Source organism: Ptiloglossa arizonensis, chromosome 8 (assembly GCF_051014685.1).
Source record: "Ptiloglossa arizonensis isolate GNS036 chromosome 8, iyPtiAriz1_principal, whole genome shotgun sequence".
NCBI classification, from domain to species: domain Eukaryota; kingdom Metazoa; phylum Arthropoda; class Insecta; order Hymenoptera; family Colletidae; genus Ptiloglossa; species Ptiloglossa arizonensis.
This window is the reverse complement of record NC_135055.1, coordinates 13,673,901-13,691,655: the sequence shown is the minus strand read 5'-3', so window position 1 is coordinate 13,691,655 and position 17,755 is coordinate 13,673,901. Positions and strand designations below refer to the sequence as shown.

General features: G+C 37.6%; 1 protein-coding gene across 13 annotated transcripts in view; it reads left to right on the top strand.

The window, feature by feature from the left end:
• LOC143150547 (rap guanine nucleotide exchange factor 2) overlaps window positions 1–17,755 on the top strand; it is a 300,304-nt gene that overhangs the window by 224,271 nt on the left and 58,278 nt on the right. For all 13 annotated transcript variants that reach the window (XR_012993095.1, XM_076318903.1, XM_076318900.1 and 10 more), the window contains one exon: window positions 9,421–9,496. Coding sequence is in view for 12 of the 13 variants with exons in the window: in XM_076318903.1 (XP_076175018.1) it covers window positions 9,421–9,496 (76 nt within the window). In the remaining variant the exon portion in view is untranslated. The remainder of the gene's footprint in view (window positions 1–9,420; window positions 9,497–17,755) is intronic.

The window sequence follows — 17,755 nt, the reverse complement described above, 5'->3', positions numbered from 1 at the left end:
TCCGCCTTGTACCGGTGGAAGTGAAGAAAAAGTATCCTTTATCGAATGAAAGCAAAATTAGAAATACCAAGTTCGTTATTACCACTATCCGAAGTATTTGATTGGTGCATTCTTCGAATAATAAATTTCTTACGATTCTCAGAAGCCTAGGTATGGATAAATTTCTACAACTTTTAAATACTTGTACAGTGAAACACAAAAGTTTCACTATTACATTACTCTTACACGCTAACGACACTTCGAATCGATGCATTAAATCCATTTTCCTTTTTCGACCTTCGACAGTAGTTTCATTTCAATTTTTTTTACAACAACACAGACAACAATTTACATTAAACGTAGTCGATGTACACGCACGAAACGCAGGAAAACGTGAATATAGTTTCATTCGTTGTTAATTGGCAATTGTTAATTATTTTTCACCGTATTTTAAAACGTACGAAATTGCACCAAATCGAACACGTCGCAAATCAAATGATTATTTGAAATACTACAGAGTCGATCTTCGTTGCTCGATATCTCGTAAGTTTCTCGAACGACCAGAGCTCGAGTATTTTTTCCAATTTACACACAAAATCTTATTAAAATCGACGCAAATCAAATCATTACATGAAATACCACGGAGTCGATCTTCGTTGCTCGATATCTCGTAAGTTTCTCGAACGATCAGAGCTCGAGTATTTTTTCCAATTTACACACAAAATCTTATTAAAATCGACGCAAATCAAATGATTACTTGAAATATCACGGAGTCGATCTTCGTTGCTCGATATCTCGTAAGTTTCTCGAACGACCAGAGCTCGAGTATTTTTTCCAATTTACGTACGAAGTCTTATTAAAATCGACGCGTCGCGACGCCTACCCGCGTCGATCTTTCTAAGGTTACCCCAGCAGGATGGGGCTGCGAGAGAAGCCCGGGGCGCGTCGTCCGCGTCGTCCGCGTCGAATTCAATTTTCCGCGGTGTACGCGCACGGTGCACGTGACGCGTGTTATCCGGGCGCGTTACGCATCGTGGAACCGTTCTCGTGTTCCAGGCAAAGGAGAACGGGGATGGACACGCGTGGGTCAAGAACCTTGGGCAACCTTCGCGGCCTTCCGTTCGGTGTTTCTCAGTCGGTCCTCGTTCATCGTGCCACGTGTTTCGTTCCCGGCTGTCGATATATTCCCTTCATTTGTATTGCCAGTCGCGCTCCGAATTTACGCGTGGAGGAGCGCGACGACGTCGATTTCTGTGTCGGTCGCCGCGTTGCATACTTCGAACACAAACAGGGATTATTTTCTTCGATCGAAAAATATTGCTCGAGTTATGTAAGTTAGGGATTGTTTCTTTCGATCGAAGAGAATCGGTTGAGAAACGAAAAGAGAAGGTTATTTGTCTCGTTCGAAGAATTTGAACCAGTTAGTCCATAGAGAAGTTATGTTTAAATCGAATAAAATCGGTTGAGTTGTACAGAGGAGGGTTTATGTTTGTCGATCGAAAAATATTGGTCGAGTTATGTAAGTAAGGGGTTGTTTCTTTCGATCGAAGAGAATCGGTTGAGAAACGCAACGAAAGGGTTATTTCTCTCGTTCTCGGTTGAATTGTACAAAGAAAGGGTGGTTTTCCTCAATCGAAGAGAGTCGATCGAATTGTACAGTGGGAAGGTTATTTTATTCGATCGAAGAGAATCGGTCGAGTTGTACACAGAGAGGGTTATTTTCTTCGATCGAAGAGAATCGGTTGAGTTCTACAAAGAGAGGGTTATTTTCCTCGATCGAAGAGAGTCCATCGAATTATATATATATAGAGAGAGAGAGTTGTTTTCCTCGATCGAAGAGAATCGGTCGATTTAAGTAGATGCAGAATTATTTTCTTCGATCGAATAAAATCGGTCGAGTTACGCAGAGAAAGAGTTGTTTTCCTCGATCGAAGAAAATCGGTCGATTTAAGTAGATGGAGAATTATTTTCTTCGATCGAATAAAATCGGTCGAGTTACGCAGAGGAGGGTTATTTTCCACGGTGGTACAAGAAGATCCGTCGGGTGTATTGAGTAGGTGGTTGAAGCTAATTAACCCTTGAGCGCGGAGGAATTTAAATGCCTTGTCTCCGCGAAGAATTTCAAGGTGAGGGGTTAAGAAGGAGAATCGATTTCCTCGGTGCACGTGACGTATCATCCGATAGATGTTTGTTTTATCTACGAGGCGAAAGGATTGGGGGATTACAGTTGCTCCATTCGTTTTCGAGGGACTGCTCGACGATAAAAAAGGGTTAACGCGGACACGGTCGAATCGATTTTAGAAAAATTTCCGTGCAAGCTGTTTTACCTCGTAAAATATCGCTTTGCACGGGGATTTATGTAAACTTATTTTTAAAAAGAGTGACGAGAGCACCGCTCACAGGCATGGTTCATTGGTGCAAACGTTTAGGTTCTCTTTCGTACGATTTATGAAAAGGAAGATGAATTTGTTCGAACCTAATATTGAAAAACGGAACGAACAATATACAAAGGTAAGAAAAATTACGAACAAAATTGGTCGTATCTATAATTGAGATTAAACATTGGTCAGTGTCTAGGTAAAATATTTCGTTCGTGATCAAATTTTTGAGGAATTCAAAAAATAAATGTGTCCGAATTATCAAACTCGAAAAACAATTTGTACAATTTGTACAATTTGTGTCGATGTAGTCAGTTTTTCATATTTTTACTCGCGAGAACGAGTCGTTAATTGTAATTCAGTAATTGGATTGCACAGAGTGCAACAGAGTTATCTAAAAGAATGCATCTCAATATATCTCTGACTTCTCTGAAGATACTTTAGGAAAATATTGTTAAAGAAAAAGTTGTGCGAGTTTAGTAACGAGGGACAATCGTGTTATAGATTATTTTTTCCGAGATGTTTCGTAAATTCTTTTGGTGCGTGAAAAGTGAATTCAGCGACCTACAACAATACGATGTTTTCACCACCCCATGTAACAAGATCAAATTAGTAGATTTTTATATTAATGGAATATTCAAGACTCGAAATTAATGATACTGTAACAAACGCACACGTGATAATTATCAGTTATTTTGTATTTTTTTACAGTCTGCCGAGACTTTACTGGCCTCTCGTAGTAAACGTCATTTTTCAACTTCCGTTACAGGAAAATGTGCAGCGAAGTATGGTTCGGTGCACGTGATAGCCGCAGTACGGTTTCCTGATCTTTTCTTCCATTGAAGAACATATTGTAATCGCTTTAAAACTTGTTCTAATAACGATTACAGTTTGTTCCAGCAACGTTGAAATAAATTCGAATAGGTGCATAAATTATACATTTGTAATCGTTTACAAGTATCTCTTTGAGTATTCTGTACTTGATCGAAAAATACACGAATATTAATTTTAAATGAAATACAACCGTACGAAACAACAGGTTCGTGACCGTGGCGAAACAAATTTCAAAGCGTTTTGTAATTAAAAATGAAACATATTGAACTCGCAATACGTTTCACTACAAAACAGATCTGTGGAATTCCAATAAATTCTCTTGATGTCGTATACTTTCGTTTTGTTCCATTTTCAATGTAATTAAACGCAAATCAAGAAGAGAAATCGCACAATGAATTCTCAGCGTCATTGAACAATTACAGCATATCGAGATTGAATATTTTCATACATTTCGAGTAACGTAGAGATGCGATGCAAACGAGACGAGTGTCTTTAATTTAAGTTTTTAAATTGATTACCAAATATTAAATATTTGTATATTTAATACTTACGAGTTCTTGAATAATTCGGTGTGTTCAATATGGTTGAACAGTATCGACTTGGAACACTCTGTATTATACTTGACAAACTGTTCTGTAATATTGTGTGTACTTTGAAACGAGTTTATAACTACATTCGATAAGGTCGAATATTACAAAATGGGAAATATTACCTAGAAACCGTTAACTCTTTTTTCAACTAGACATCGAAAAGACGATACGTGATATTTTACTTACAATGCACTAGCCTTCTTTTTAGTGGAACCAGAGACATAATGTGAAATTTCATCCAACGTTCTCTGGTCTCGTTTTCAGGTGGATCGATAAAAAAAATGTGAAATTTTATTCAGAATGGTCCACCATTTTCGCGAAGAATGAAATTTTGCCTACCATTGTCTAATCACATTTTCAAAAGGATCGGAAACAAAATGTGAACATTCTCTCTATTATTTTCTGGTTTCATTTTCAACCGAATCGAAGACAAAGAGTGAAAATTTACCTACTACCCACTGAATCCATTGTCAACGGGATGAAAAAGACAACGTGAAATTTTTTCTACGATCGACCAGTTTCATTTTCAACTCTGCCAAAGACAAAATATAAAATTTCCTCTATCGTCCATCGGTCCAATTTTCAACCGAATCGAAGAAAAAGAATAAAATTCCACCTACCCTCTATCGAATCCATTTTCAACGAAATCAAAAACACACTCCGAAATTTCATCGACCATTATTCGGTTCAATTTTGAGTGCAATGAAAAACAAAATACAAAAATTCTCCGGTCAAATCCTAACCAAATCGAAGACAAAGAATTAAATCATCAATCGAGTCAATTTGCAACATGACCGAACACTGCATACAAAACTTTCCCTATCGTTCTCCAATCTCACTTTCAACCCGATCGAGTACTAAACTACAGAATTACAAGGTTGTTCAATTTTATCTTGAAACTTCTTCAACAGTGCCACATTGAACACTACCGTTCGGTAAGTTCTATCAAACGAAAAAACATAGCGAAGAACCTATTATTACCCGTGAGTTCCACGTTTCTATTTCCAACGTTGAAACCGAAGAAACGTTCCGTTCGTCGTGCATACGGGAAACGTTTTCTTCCGAAACGCGGCCTCCTCGAAGAACAGGCCGCGTGTCTGGCGTGTATTAATTACGTTAATTGGGGACGAGATTCACCGTGGTAGAGCCGCCCGGCGCGGAAGTCATAATTTATTAACGCAAATGGATTAGCAACGGTGGAAAAGCACATCGAGCCGGTGAACACGATGGCCAGCTCGCACCCTCGAACGATCATTTCCAACCCTCTCGTGCGTTCTCGTCTATCGACGAGTGTCTAGCGTCGGCCATTGTTCGACCCTCCGGATTCTCGCGTAACCGCGGGAGATTTTTCCAGCTTGCCAGGGGGTGGTGGTGGTGGTGGTGGGCCAGAATTCCAGGCTAATTCGAGGAGTGCCGGAACGACGCGGGGTGGATTGGAACATCTGTCGATGGCTTCGTTCTACGCCACGATCGTAAACATTAATGCCCGTATACCGCAACAATAGATATATTTACACAAACGCGCGAGCACACACCCTCGAGCCGTGATATTAAGCCGCGTTTACACCGATCGAACACCGAGCAACATTTTTTCTCTCTCGTGTCCTTGTCGCTACGCGTTCCGAAACGTTCACTTTGACACTTTTACAACGGTTTTCCATACTCGTGGATGTTCGTGGTGTTTATTTGTTCATCTTTAGGGTGAATTGTTTAGAATGCAAGGAAGAAGGGAGAATGAAGAACATGGAAGAATTGATAAGTTGAGTCTAGCAAAAGTGGAAACGAAATCACTGAATTACAGAATTTATTGATATTTTAGAACAGTGTTGGAATTACCAATATCAGATTGTGTAGGGGTAGTACGAGAGGAATAAAAAATACAAGTTGTCCATACTCGTGGATGTTCGTGGTATTTATTTATTCATTTTTAGGGTGAATTGTTTAGAATGCAAGGAAAAGGTAAGAACGAGGAACACGGAAGAATTGATAAGTTGAGTCTAGCAGGAGTCGAGACGAAATCTCTGGATTACAGTATTTATTAATATTTTAGAATAGTGTTGGAATTACCAAGATTAGATTGTGTAGGGGTAGTACGAGAGGAATAAAAGATACAAGTTGTCCATACTCGTGGATGCTCGTGATTTTTTCATTTACGGGGTAAATTGTATAGAATGCAAGAAAAAGGTAAGAAAGAAGAACATGGAAGAATTGATAAGTTGAGTCTAGCAGGAGTGGTGATCGTTATTTTGTAGTATCGCCAAAGATAGTAACGTTGTTTAAAAATTGACAAGTATTAAGCTTCCTTTCTTTCAAACTATTTAAAGAGACGTTGTCCTCCATATCGTTCAATGTGTTGAACTGTATCTACACCGAGACAACATCGAGAAATATTTGATAAATGTTACATATTTCTTGAAAAAGTCACCTCCTATTACCAAACGTTGCTTCGGTGTAAACCTAGCTTTACCGATTCAAGCGAAAACGTATAACGAACAACGACAGAAACACCATGTAACCTGAAGTAACATTCCACGAACGAGCAACGATTTGTTCGAGAAACGTGGAACATCCACGAAACGTTCCTCGATGTTGCTTCGTTGTACACGCAGCTTTACGTTCGTAGCTGAACCAAGCGCAGTTTGAGTGATAAATTGCATTTCGACATTAACTTCCGTGTCGATGCGTCTGCGTTCCACCCCTACGGTTGGTTATTGTTACGAGTGTTATCGCTTTTAACCGTTTAACGAAGTGCACACCCGGTGCGGTGACGTTGAAGTTGTTTTATTCCAGGGCGTTGTTATCCTGGAACGATTAACAGAGGGGAGTGTCATTGTGTGTTTAGGACAAGTGGTGTTATTATACGCGGTGTTAATATTGCGCGGGGCTGCACGAAAGCGTTTCTTGTATTCGAGAAGCACATTTTTATTACACATGGATGGGAAAGGGGCAGGAAATTTATAGATTCGAGGAACCGAGGCAACACGAGGCATACCATGTTAATGAGAACCTCTGTCCGAAGTACCTCCCCTATCTATTGATTCGTTTAAAAAACGTTTTGCACGAAATACAAGGGGACTCGTTAAACGAGAATGCCTTTTTAATTCGTTGTGTCTTATATTTTCAGAGCTACGAAGGTTATCTTGAGTGTCTTTTAAGTGACACTGCATTCTTTTTAAATAATTTTTGCCGACGAGGAGATGACCAATGATAAGGTGACCTTGCATCGGTCCGAACAAAAATGCGGTGTCGTTTAAAAGAGTCAAGATCACCTTGATACCTTTGAAAATGTAAGACACAAAGGAAAGGCATTCATTCGGTGGGTCCCTTTGAGTACAATGTATGTTTTTTTTTTTTATCAAATTGATGGACAACGAGATATTCCAAACAGCGGTTTCTTATCGACTCACTCTGTATACTTTTATGTATCGTATGTAGGTAAGTTACGCTAATAGAAATAATCATTGTGCTTTTAATCATTTTCAGATAAGAGTTGCTGGATCTTATATCGCGTTTCTTTTCAAACGTCAAGGTTGTTTCGTCGTATTCGTTATCGTTTCTGTTCTATTATTATTCATGTATGTATGTAATTTCCGATTCTTTCAGAGATTGCATTATACAATGTTATGTATCCTAATGGATTTCATCTGTTTGTAATAAATAAATACGTATGAGAGTTTTCCAGAGACAGTGCCGCAGACGAAGAAAACGAATTGCGTGTAATGCGGACCATGAGATCGAGAGCATTCTTTTCACTGTTATACTTTTGTTACAGCAAACAAGCAGCTGTCGTTTACATGCATTTATCCATAAGTAATTGTCACGTACTTCCATGTAGAAGAATGTTTCGATAATTACTAATTTACTGCTGAATATTTTATCTAGACGAAACGATCAAACAAATAAAATCACAAATTAACCCTTTTCGACTCGATAGTAACATACGTGTTGAGGACATTTCAAAGTCAATAATATTACGCGATGTGTATTTACGAAGTTGTGCAATTATGTATACGATAACTTGTAAATAATCAACTACTACAAAATTGACAACGAAACAGTGTTATGTAAATAGTACAATCTTTTCTTCTCAAAGAGAAAGAATTCTGAGCTCTGCGTTCCAATCTCTAAATATTTACTACGTTCAAATTAATAAAATTCGTGCTTTGTAAGAAATCTTGCTCGAAAGACGATGAACTGTACAAGAATTGAATAATAGATTATTTGTTTAAAACAATATTCCAATGACAAAAAAAAATTAGTTTGAAAGTGGCATCGGATACATTTTAAATCTCTTTGGTAAATACAGTAGAGAACAAATATCGATGTTAAACCAAATAAATGTTCTTTTTTCGTCGTTTCGAACTAATGTTCGGTAATCGAACAACCCAATAAGTTTATCTTCCAGTTGAATAGGAAGAGACACACTCGTTCTGTTTGTTTTATTACGATCTTTGCGAATTAGAATTTAGTTTCATTTGTAATTTCTTCGAATTCCACCATCGTTTCCCATTTCTAGAATTTCGTGAATTTTAGCGCGGAGTGCTCACAGCAGAGCCCATTAAAGCTCGTAAAAAATAACACGAGCGTAGCAGGGAATTTGGGCAGATATATGTATATCTCGAAAACCGTTGTTTATAGGAAAGCGTAAGAGGATCAAAAGTATTAGTGCACTGTCATATGTTTGACGGTAGAATAAAAATTGTTATTTTCGAATCGTGGCTCTTTCGAAGCATTGCGTTTAAGAATATTTTCACACGAAATGTTTCCTTGATAATGTTTCAGTGTCTAGGAATTTACAACGATCTGATTACTCTTGGCCAAGCTAATTACACGGCTAATTACCTCCTACTAATTAGTTGGGATGACAATTATTTTGCAAACTACTTGTATTACGCAACTCGAATGTTCGATAAAGATCTACAATTTTAAGTTTACACAAATCGCTCTCAAATATTCGTTTCGTTTCTCGGATCGTTTAAATTATTTTATTCGACAACGGAATAACAAAATTTTTCAATATTAAATTTGGACTTCGTTTTTACGTAACAATTGACAAACCTTGCATATTTGTTTACACTCGATACTTAAAAATAAACATTAGAAGATGAACGTGTCGTTTGAGTATGAAAAATTCAACTAATTCGAGTAGAAGGTACGAGAATTGTCATAATATGGCAAAGATAACAATTTTATATCCGTTACACGAACTGGATTGCTAATATGTAACAATTATTTTTCCTCGAATGACAACTTTAAAACAATAATAGCGACATTGGTTTTCCTTGTACAATTTCAATCAATTAGTAATCGATTCCTCGTCTTCGATAAAAAAATGTTCATAAATGAAAAAATCCCCCCGCAATTGTATGCGTCAGTCTGGAACGATTTTTGGTTCAAATAACTTGTAAAATAATCGAACAAAGTTAAGTGAACTTGAAGTGACGGTAACTGGGGCATCTGACCTATAAATAAACAATTGGAGAGGGCGAATAACGCGCTTCCTTTATTCGCGTTCCGCGATAAAACGCAAAATGCACTCGAATATCTTGAGTCACGGTTCGGGGGAGAACTCTCGTTGTTGTACGAACGATGGTGCATCGTAACAGACTTTTACAATTGATGTGTCTTTTCTGTTGCAGCTTTGGAAAGCGGACGGGCGGCAGTGCCAGGAGACCCAACGAATGTTTCGTTCTCGAGCCCTCCGAGATGATCGTCGTAAGTAGAAACGTTATTTCGCTTGTTAAAGTTTCCGAAGTGTGCTCCGCGGCCGCGTTACAACTAGAAATGAGGAAAAATTCCCGTGCAAACTGCCAACAGTTAGCGACAATCGGTACTTAGAACCCAGTATATATCCGTTCACCGAGCTCAACAGCTTAATCTTCAATGGAAACTTAAATACGTCGAGTCTCGTACACGGTCTTACGTAACGTCTGAGAAACTTCTTCTTCGGTTTCTTCGTAGTTCGAAAACTCTATAAAATCGAACTCCCGTGCGCCAGAGAGCATACGATCGGAATTAAGTATCGCTCGAACGAAAGATCAACTGCGAACAGTCTCGTAATAACACGTAAAACGCTCGTTCAACGTGAAATATATATATAAATTTCGTGAATTGGAGTTTACATTTTTCTGCAAACAGAAGAAATGTACCAAAATTACAATAGAAGATACGATTGATATCTCGTAATTCTTAATATCTTGCAGATTTTTTTTGTCTTTTAATTTTCTATTCGATTTCAAAGAATCTCGATATAACTTTAATTCTTTCCCGCGTCGGTGTGAATGTACCGAGTTAAGATTAAACAAAATTGAAAAGGAGAACTAAAATTCCAATAGTATTTCGCGCATTTGTTCAAACTTTATCATTTTTTATCATCCGCGAAAATTTCGATGCGAAACGTTTCGATACCGAAAATAAATTCTAAATTCGTCACACATCGGAAATTGTTCAATATCAAAATTGAACGACGTTCGAAACGAAGATCGGATTTCGAGCTTCGTGAATCTCATGTTCGCGTTCATTGAGAACGTTGTTGGTGCGTTTCTTTCGATTCGTAGGCGTTTCGTGAAAATCGTGGTAGCGACTTTCGATCATGGAAACAACAAGAGCGAAACAGGGAAATTGACGCGAGAACGAACAAGACGAATCTCTCTTTTTCCAACCGGTTTGTCCTACATTCGCGAATGCACGCACTGCAGACATCCCTTCGTGGTTGCTCCGTTCGCGAACTATTCCGGATATAGTGGCGATATCGCATAATGAAAGACAATGCTGTCCAGACCCGAGACGCAACGTGCTAGACAGTTAATCAATAGTTCCTCTCCTGTTATGTTCGCGTCGAGTTTTCGAGACTGCATCGCTACACTTCCCGATTCGCTCCGCCTGTTTTGCAATCGCTATTTTCAATTATTCGAGACGAACGTTGAAACGGTACTGAATTGTCACTTACGTGGAAGAAAACGAATTTTCCTCGCGATAATGCGAGTACCTACCGAACGAACAATCGTCACGGTTCCGATAATAAATAAAATTGGGAAATTTTCTTTTCAGATTGCTCCAAAGTATCTTTTGTTGTATTAATCTTCTGTATGTATTAATTTTCCTTTGCGTGTATTAATTCTGATAATGTTTTTCTTTAATTTTGATAATTCCAGAACGGAATTGTTGTTTTTGTGAAAGAAGATGAATTTTCTTGAAATAATGCGCACATCTACCGAAAGAATGTTTAGAAATAACATTTGAGAAATATGCTTTTGAAACTAATCCAAAGAATACTTTGTTCTCTCGTACGTATAAATTTCGATCGTACTTTTATTAGTGAAATTTGAAAAAGAGGTTTGGAATGGTGAAATTGAATTTTTAAAGGAATTCAAAATAATAACGAGTCGGTATGTCCAGAGATGATAATTTTTTACGAATTCTAGAGTATTGCAGAAAATATTTTGGCATCGAATGTTGGAAACGTTACCTTTTATCGAAATTGTGTATTCTGATATCGAAATATAATCTCCGTGATATTTCGATGCAAAGTTCGCAACAATTTTTAAACGATTGCAGTTTTTGCATTTTTAATCCAATTTTATACAAATTTTCCTGAGGTCACTTTAGCTTTTTTGCATACTTTTACTCCATTTTGATGGCGAAATATGATTTTCGGTAAAAAATTTTGTACCTTGAATTTTGTAAAAAAAAAAAAGAAAAAAAAGGGGAAAAATTCAGATATCGTTCGCACGTGCAGGACGTTTCAATTTGCTATTTTTGGTCAAAATTGCCTACATTTGTTCCAATTAATGTTTCTACTTTGTTCTCTGATATTTTAGAAATGTAGTTACTTTATCGCTTTAATTGAATTTCACCTCCGCGTTTAATATAACACATAAAATTGAATTTAACTCAAATTACTACCTCGAACTTTCATCTGTAATGATTAATTAAAAGGATATGTTAATATTTGGTTTAATTTCCATGTGCATTTATACGACGTTGGGAAAAAATATCAATCTCGTTCGTATAGAAATGTGTGGGAGGCGATGCATTGAAACAAAATTTAAAATTCATTTTCGAGTAACAATTCATCGTAACGCGAAGTTACATTTTCTTTTATTTCAATTTTACGTGTCCAGTTGAATCGGTACCGACTGAAAATCAATTTTCAATCGAGCCCATTATCGTTACAAATTGACGAAACTTTCGATACAGACGTTCGTTAGAAAATTTTAAACGATTTCGATGTCTACGGAATAACACGTGCAGCGTGTCGTCGTTAAAGTTTCGCTGATAAGACAACGAGAAATTATGTCTCTCGTGCATACATATTTCTGAAACGATGCATCTTCCAGGATTTGTACGTTCGTTTTATCTGTGACCAGCGACGCTCGAGAATCGCGGATGTCAATTTTAATTATCACGCTTTGGTCGCTTTGACATTTGAATTTCACTCGAACCGGTACAAAAGCTGGAAACTGTTTCGAGATTTCCTTTCCCGACGTTAATTATTCCGAATGAACGGTAAACGAAACTCGTGGCTCGTGCTGCCATCTACGGTGCGATCAACTGCTTTACCGACCACGCAGCTCTCTGGATCTCGAGGATCCATAGATCTTAGCTTCTGTTTGACCACCGTATTGCGATTGTTCACGGGATGGTAATTCCATTGAAAATCTCTCTACGCAAAACTTGAAACAAAATTTAATCGAATCTCTGACTAAATAAAGTAACATCGAATTCTACGTCTTGCGTAACGTTTTACATTTATCGAGAAGATATGCACCTTTATTTTCGTTGAATATTTTCCGACGAATATTTCCAAATTTTTATCCACGACTCGAAAATGATCATCACTCGAATTAAATATTTCTTTTACTTGCGTTTCAAGTAGCATTTATTTCTTAAAAGAATAAAAATTCTCGATTATCTCCTTGAATTTTTATCATTTTTCTTCAAAGTAACAGTTATCGTGATATTTATTTTTCAATGTAAAAATCGTGCGTATCATTTTATCGAAATTACGATGCATAAACGGTGACCTACAAAAATCAAATTAAACGCTACTTTGAACAAACGGTTACCAAATCCTGTGTTTGCAATTTTTTGTTTACCACAATGGCGGTAATATTTCGATTTGGAACGCGATTATTCACCGACGTGTACTCGTGACGAAAATATTCAGAAAAATCACTCGATTCGATCCACCGACCAGCGAAATATCCCATTTCGTTGGTACGATTTTTTTTAAACTTTCATAATTTCACATTCGGCCTACAGAACCGAATCCGTGAACCTGACGCGACGACCTAGTGAGAATTGTAAATTCGTAAAACGAACGAACCGGCCAAGAATCAAAGCCAATTCCATTTCTGTCCGGTTACGGATAACAAATACCTCGCTAGGTTTCTCGAAATCTGGGAAATATTTAGGTCCGAGGAGACAGGGATCCGATCGTGTGTAGAAAAACGCGGGGAAGTTCGGTCATGAATCATCGCGTTGCAGTCGAAAACTCACGGAAACTCGTTATCGGCTGACAAGCCAGCAACGATAAGACGTTCCAAAGCCGATCAATGAAACTGTCCAAGTGACTCGATTCTGGCAACGATTCCTGGAACGTCCCGTCAAAATATATTTTTCGCCCGGAACGAACGTCCGTGTGCTAAAATTCCACGCCGTGAAACGAGAACGGGCCGGATTTTGATGAATAGGGGCAGAAAAACGGAGGATTTTCAGAAATAAACGACGTTGGAACGTGCAACTGCAGAATGCACTACGGATTACGAAACGCGTTGTCACCGTCCCGCTAGGTACACGTGTGTGTATATAGGCTCCGTTGACTTCCTGTTCTTGTCCAGCTCTCTTTTTCCAGCATTATCTCGGCTCCATCGCGAAGAAACGCATCATTGTACGGTACCCTAGCGTTAATTGTCGTCGTTTGACGATCGTTACGGGAAATTGAACGCGTGGAGGAAATTCTCCAATTTTTTGTTCATTTTAGTTTTCACGAGCCGGGTCACGAGGACTCACCGATGACGTTACGCGATTACATAGATTTAGAACGACGAAACTTATCGAACGAGATATTAGGTGTGGAATGTATCGTATAGCAATGTAGGTACTTTAATAGTAGCGGTTGGTGTCAATGCCTGTTCGGTTGAAATAGTAAAAGTTGTTTGACATTATGGTCGAATCGAGCATTTGAGTGTCTAAATAACAGGCCGTTGTGCATTCTTTCAATGGAGGTGGTCTTATTATTTCTTTAATAATGAAACGGTGATCTCGATAAAGGTTTTACATACGTCGTAAGCGATTGAGTCTTTTATCGATTGAATCTTGGCAGTTCTCAAAATTTCTGTTACAACTTCTTCCTTAAATTATCTCCTAGAATTTTACCGGATTGAATTTTGCAGATTACGTAATCGAACATATGGGAGAAAAGTGGGTCAGTGTACTTAAAACTTCTTTCCTTCTACTAATTGCAATTTTGTCTCTAAATCATATTGAAATTTTCTTCAGTTCCAGCGGATTGAATTTTATAAACGTTCGGACAACAACGAACCATCCATTAAAATCTGAAAATTTCTAGTCCAAGTTACTCAATTTTAGTCAATTTTAGTCGATTATATTTCATCGATTATAATTCTCTATATTATATTAAAAATTCCTCCTCGCTAATTACGATTCCATTTGAAAATTATATCACAATTTTTCTCAACTTTCACCCGATTGAATTTTCGATACTTCGCGGACGAACGTACTGGACAACACCTACTATCGTTGAACGCGTTTCACGTTCGATTCTTTTATTTTTACAAAGAAATCAGTTTCCGCGCCGTTTCTCGATGTTTGCATTCTCATCAGGCTGTCGCGATAAATCTTCAATTCGTTGACTGACACTGATCTTAAGCCTCGAATAGAAGCACGGAGAAACGTAGGACAGGGACGGGGAATATTATAGTGGATTTACGGCTTTGCTCGGAGTAATTCGTCCGCTCGATATCTCTTAGATTTGGCTTCCAGTGACGGATTACGCGGAAATTCATTCATGTTCTATATCGGAGCTGTCCGACGGACTGTGTAATTCACAACGATGATTACCGAGCAACGAATCGAATTTTAGTTATCCACGAAATAACCACCCTCGATGATAATAATAATAACAATTATAAGAATGAGAATGATGATAATAATAATAATAATAACAATAATAAAAATGAGACTGATGATGATGATGATAATAATAATAACAGTAATAAGAATGAGAATGAGGATGATGATAGTAATAATAATAACAATAATAAGAATGAGAATGATGATGATAATAATAATAACAGTAATAAAAATGAGAATGAGGATGATGATAGTAATAATACTAACAATAATAAGTATAAGATTGATGATGATGATAATAATAATAACAATAATAAGAATGAGAATGATGATAATAATAACAATAATAAGAATAATCATGATGTTGACGGCGATAACAATAATAATTATCAATCAATCGTGTTCTCGGTTTCGCCTTAATTGCGACCGCTGATCGAACGTGAATTTTCCAGTAACTCATTTTTCGACCAGCAATTAGCGCGAAGTGTTACGTTTATTTCGGGTTCATTTAATCGCACTTTCATCCATCCCGCACCGATCTCTCCGGTGTCGCGTCGAATATTCGTATCTATCGGCGCACATAATGCTTTTCGTGAAAATTGATATCGAAGAGGGACACTTAATACGCGAAAATTGCGAAATGCACACTGGGCGCATCGCGTGAAAATAATGCACCCGCGTCGATACCGAAATCGAAATGTTTTCTCGCCCGATATCCCGGGTTTCGTTCGATCGTCGATTTTTCCGCGGTACAAGAATTCTAACGATCGGTAAACATTCGAACGTTGATACGTGCAGTGGTCGTTGATTAACCAAATAAAAGCACATCGTTTCGATTCAATATTCGAGCTTTAGCGCATAGCGGAACAATAACTGGGTGAAATCGTAGTTATCGACACGAGAATCGTGAGTATTTATTTGCACGCGATTGTCTAACGGATTTTTCAATTATTCACCAATTTGGCCCCCGGAGAAGGCTGAAATTAACCGGAATACATCGACATTTGTCAAATATTCCATTTTCATATCAAACGGTTTATACATGTTTAAATACGACTGTTCGGACAACAGGAAATTAAGTTTGTTATTTATGATCCGCGATTATCATTGTTGTAGCTTATTTACGTTCGAGATACTTTCCCAGGACGATGTACAGGGTGTAATTTCATAATGGACAATACTTCGGGGGTTTATTTTTAGTATGTGAAAGAAACGAGGAAAAGGTTGGTATGAATATATTTCACCTTTTGTACGAGATTTGCGTTGCGAGTAATAATAATCCAGCAAGCGAAACTAGTATTACGTATTCCGTTCAACTGTTTACAAACAATGCTCGGTGTCCTTATGTCTTGTGTCGTATGATTCATATCCTCTCGTAATAATCCGTGAATCGATTGAATTTCTTTTTTTTTTCAATAAGAATAGTACGCGGCAAATTACTGTGTTTCGACTTACTCGAACATTGCATCGAGCGGTACAAAATCGAACAAGAGTTTCGATAAATTCGAACATCTGGGAGCATTGAAAGAACAATCACGTCGATGATAAGACGTCTCCAGGCGTGCATTGGAATGCAAAATACTCGTTTTGAGCATCACCTGCAATAGTAATCAGATACGAAATAACAGAACGTAAAACGCTATATCTCGTAAACAAGGTAACACAGGACATACGTTTGTACGAACTTTCTTCCATTGTTTTTAAACGCTGAATAAACCATTTGAAGTTTACACTACTTATCACGTTCCACCCTGTACATGCTCCAAAATAATCTTAGAAAATTATTCCACGATTAGAAACATTCTCCAAATTGAATAGAAGAAACAGAGATCCATGAGAATCTTTAATTCTTATTAAATTCGAATTCTCTTTATAAAAAATGTCACAGAAATTTGTATTTCGACATTCTTAATCGGGAAAAGCACAGTTTTGTAGATTTTTCATTGAAATATCAACGAATAGATCTTAGAAAAATATTCCACAACCGTAAGTAAGTTTTTCGAACCAATTAGAAAATAGAAATGAAATTCTCCTTCGAATATAATTCTCTTCTTAAAAATGTCTAAAGAAATTTCTATCTCGATATTCGTAGCCAAGAATACCGTTTTGTGGATACTTTATCGAATCGTTAACGTATGGATTTTAGAAAATTATTCAACGAGTCTTTTAAATTGATCAGGAAACCGAGATTATAAATTAACTTTAATCACTTTAATTCCCATTCAATGTTAATTCTACTTCCAAAAATATGTCATCGATGTTCCTCGTCGAATGAACGACAAGCGGATAGAAAATGATCGATTGGAACGTTTAGCATCCCGTGTGTAGATTTAAGCGGTTCAGTGTGTTCCGGGAGAAATATTTCTGGAAAAATTTGCAGCCGGTGAAGGTGGCGATCGATCCGTGACGTCAGAAACGTTCTTTCTCCTCGATTCGCATCAGATTTCCTCTCGTAATTCCAGCGGACGTTTTCCATCGGCACGACCGTGTCCCGTGTATGATATCGAGGCATCGCGGGACGGTTCAGACATCGGTAAAAGAATTTTCTTCTCCACTTCGTCGGGGGGTGGAAAAATATTGGCACGACGATAGTCGATCGCCCGTTACCATGAAATACAGGGTGTGTCGGAACCACGAGCACCGTCGTCACACTTAGCCCACTTAACTGCTGCGCCTAATTTTCAGAATTGTATCGAGAAGGGTGTACTTTCACGAGAAAAGACTAAAATATTACTTATTTATTACTGTTAGAATATTTGTTCTTTATGTGTGTTTCAAATAAATATTTTTTTTGGTTCTTGTGTTCTATTAGGAAATATAGAGTGTATAGTAATTTCTGCACGTAATTTTCAGAATTGTATCGAGAAGTACTTTCAC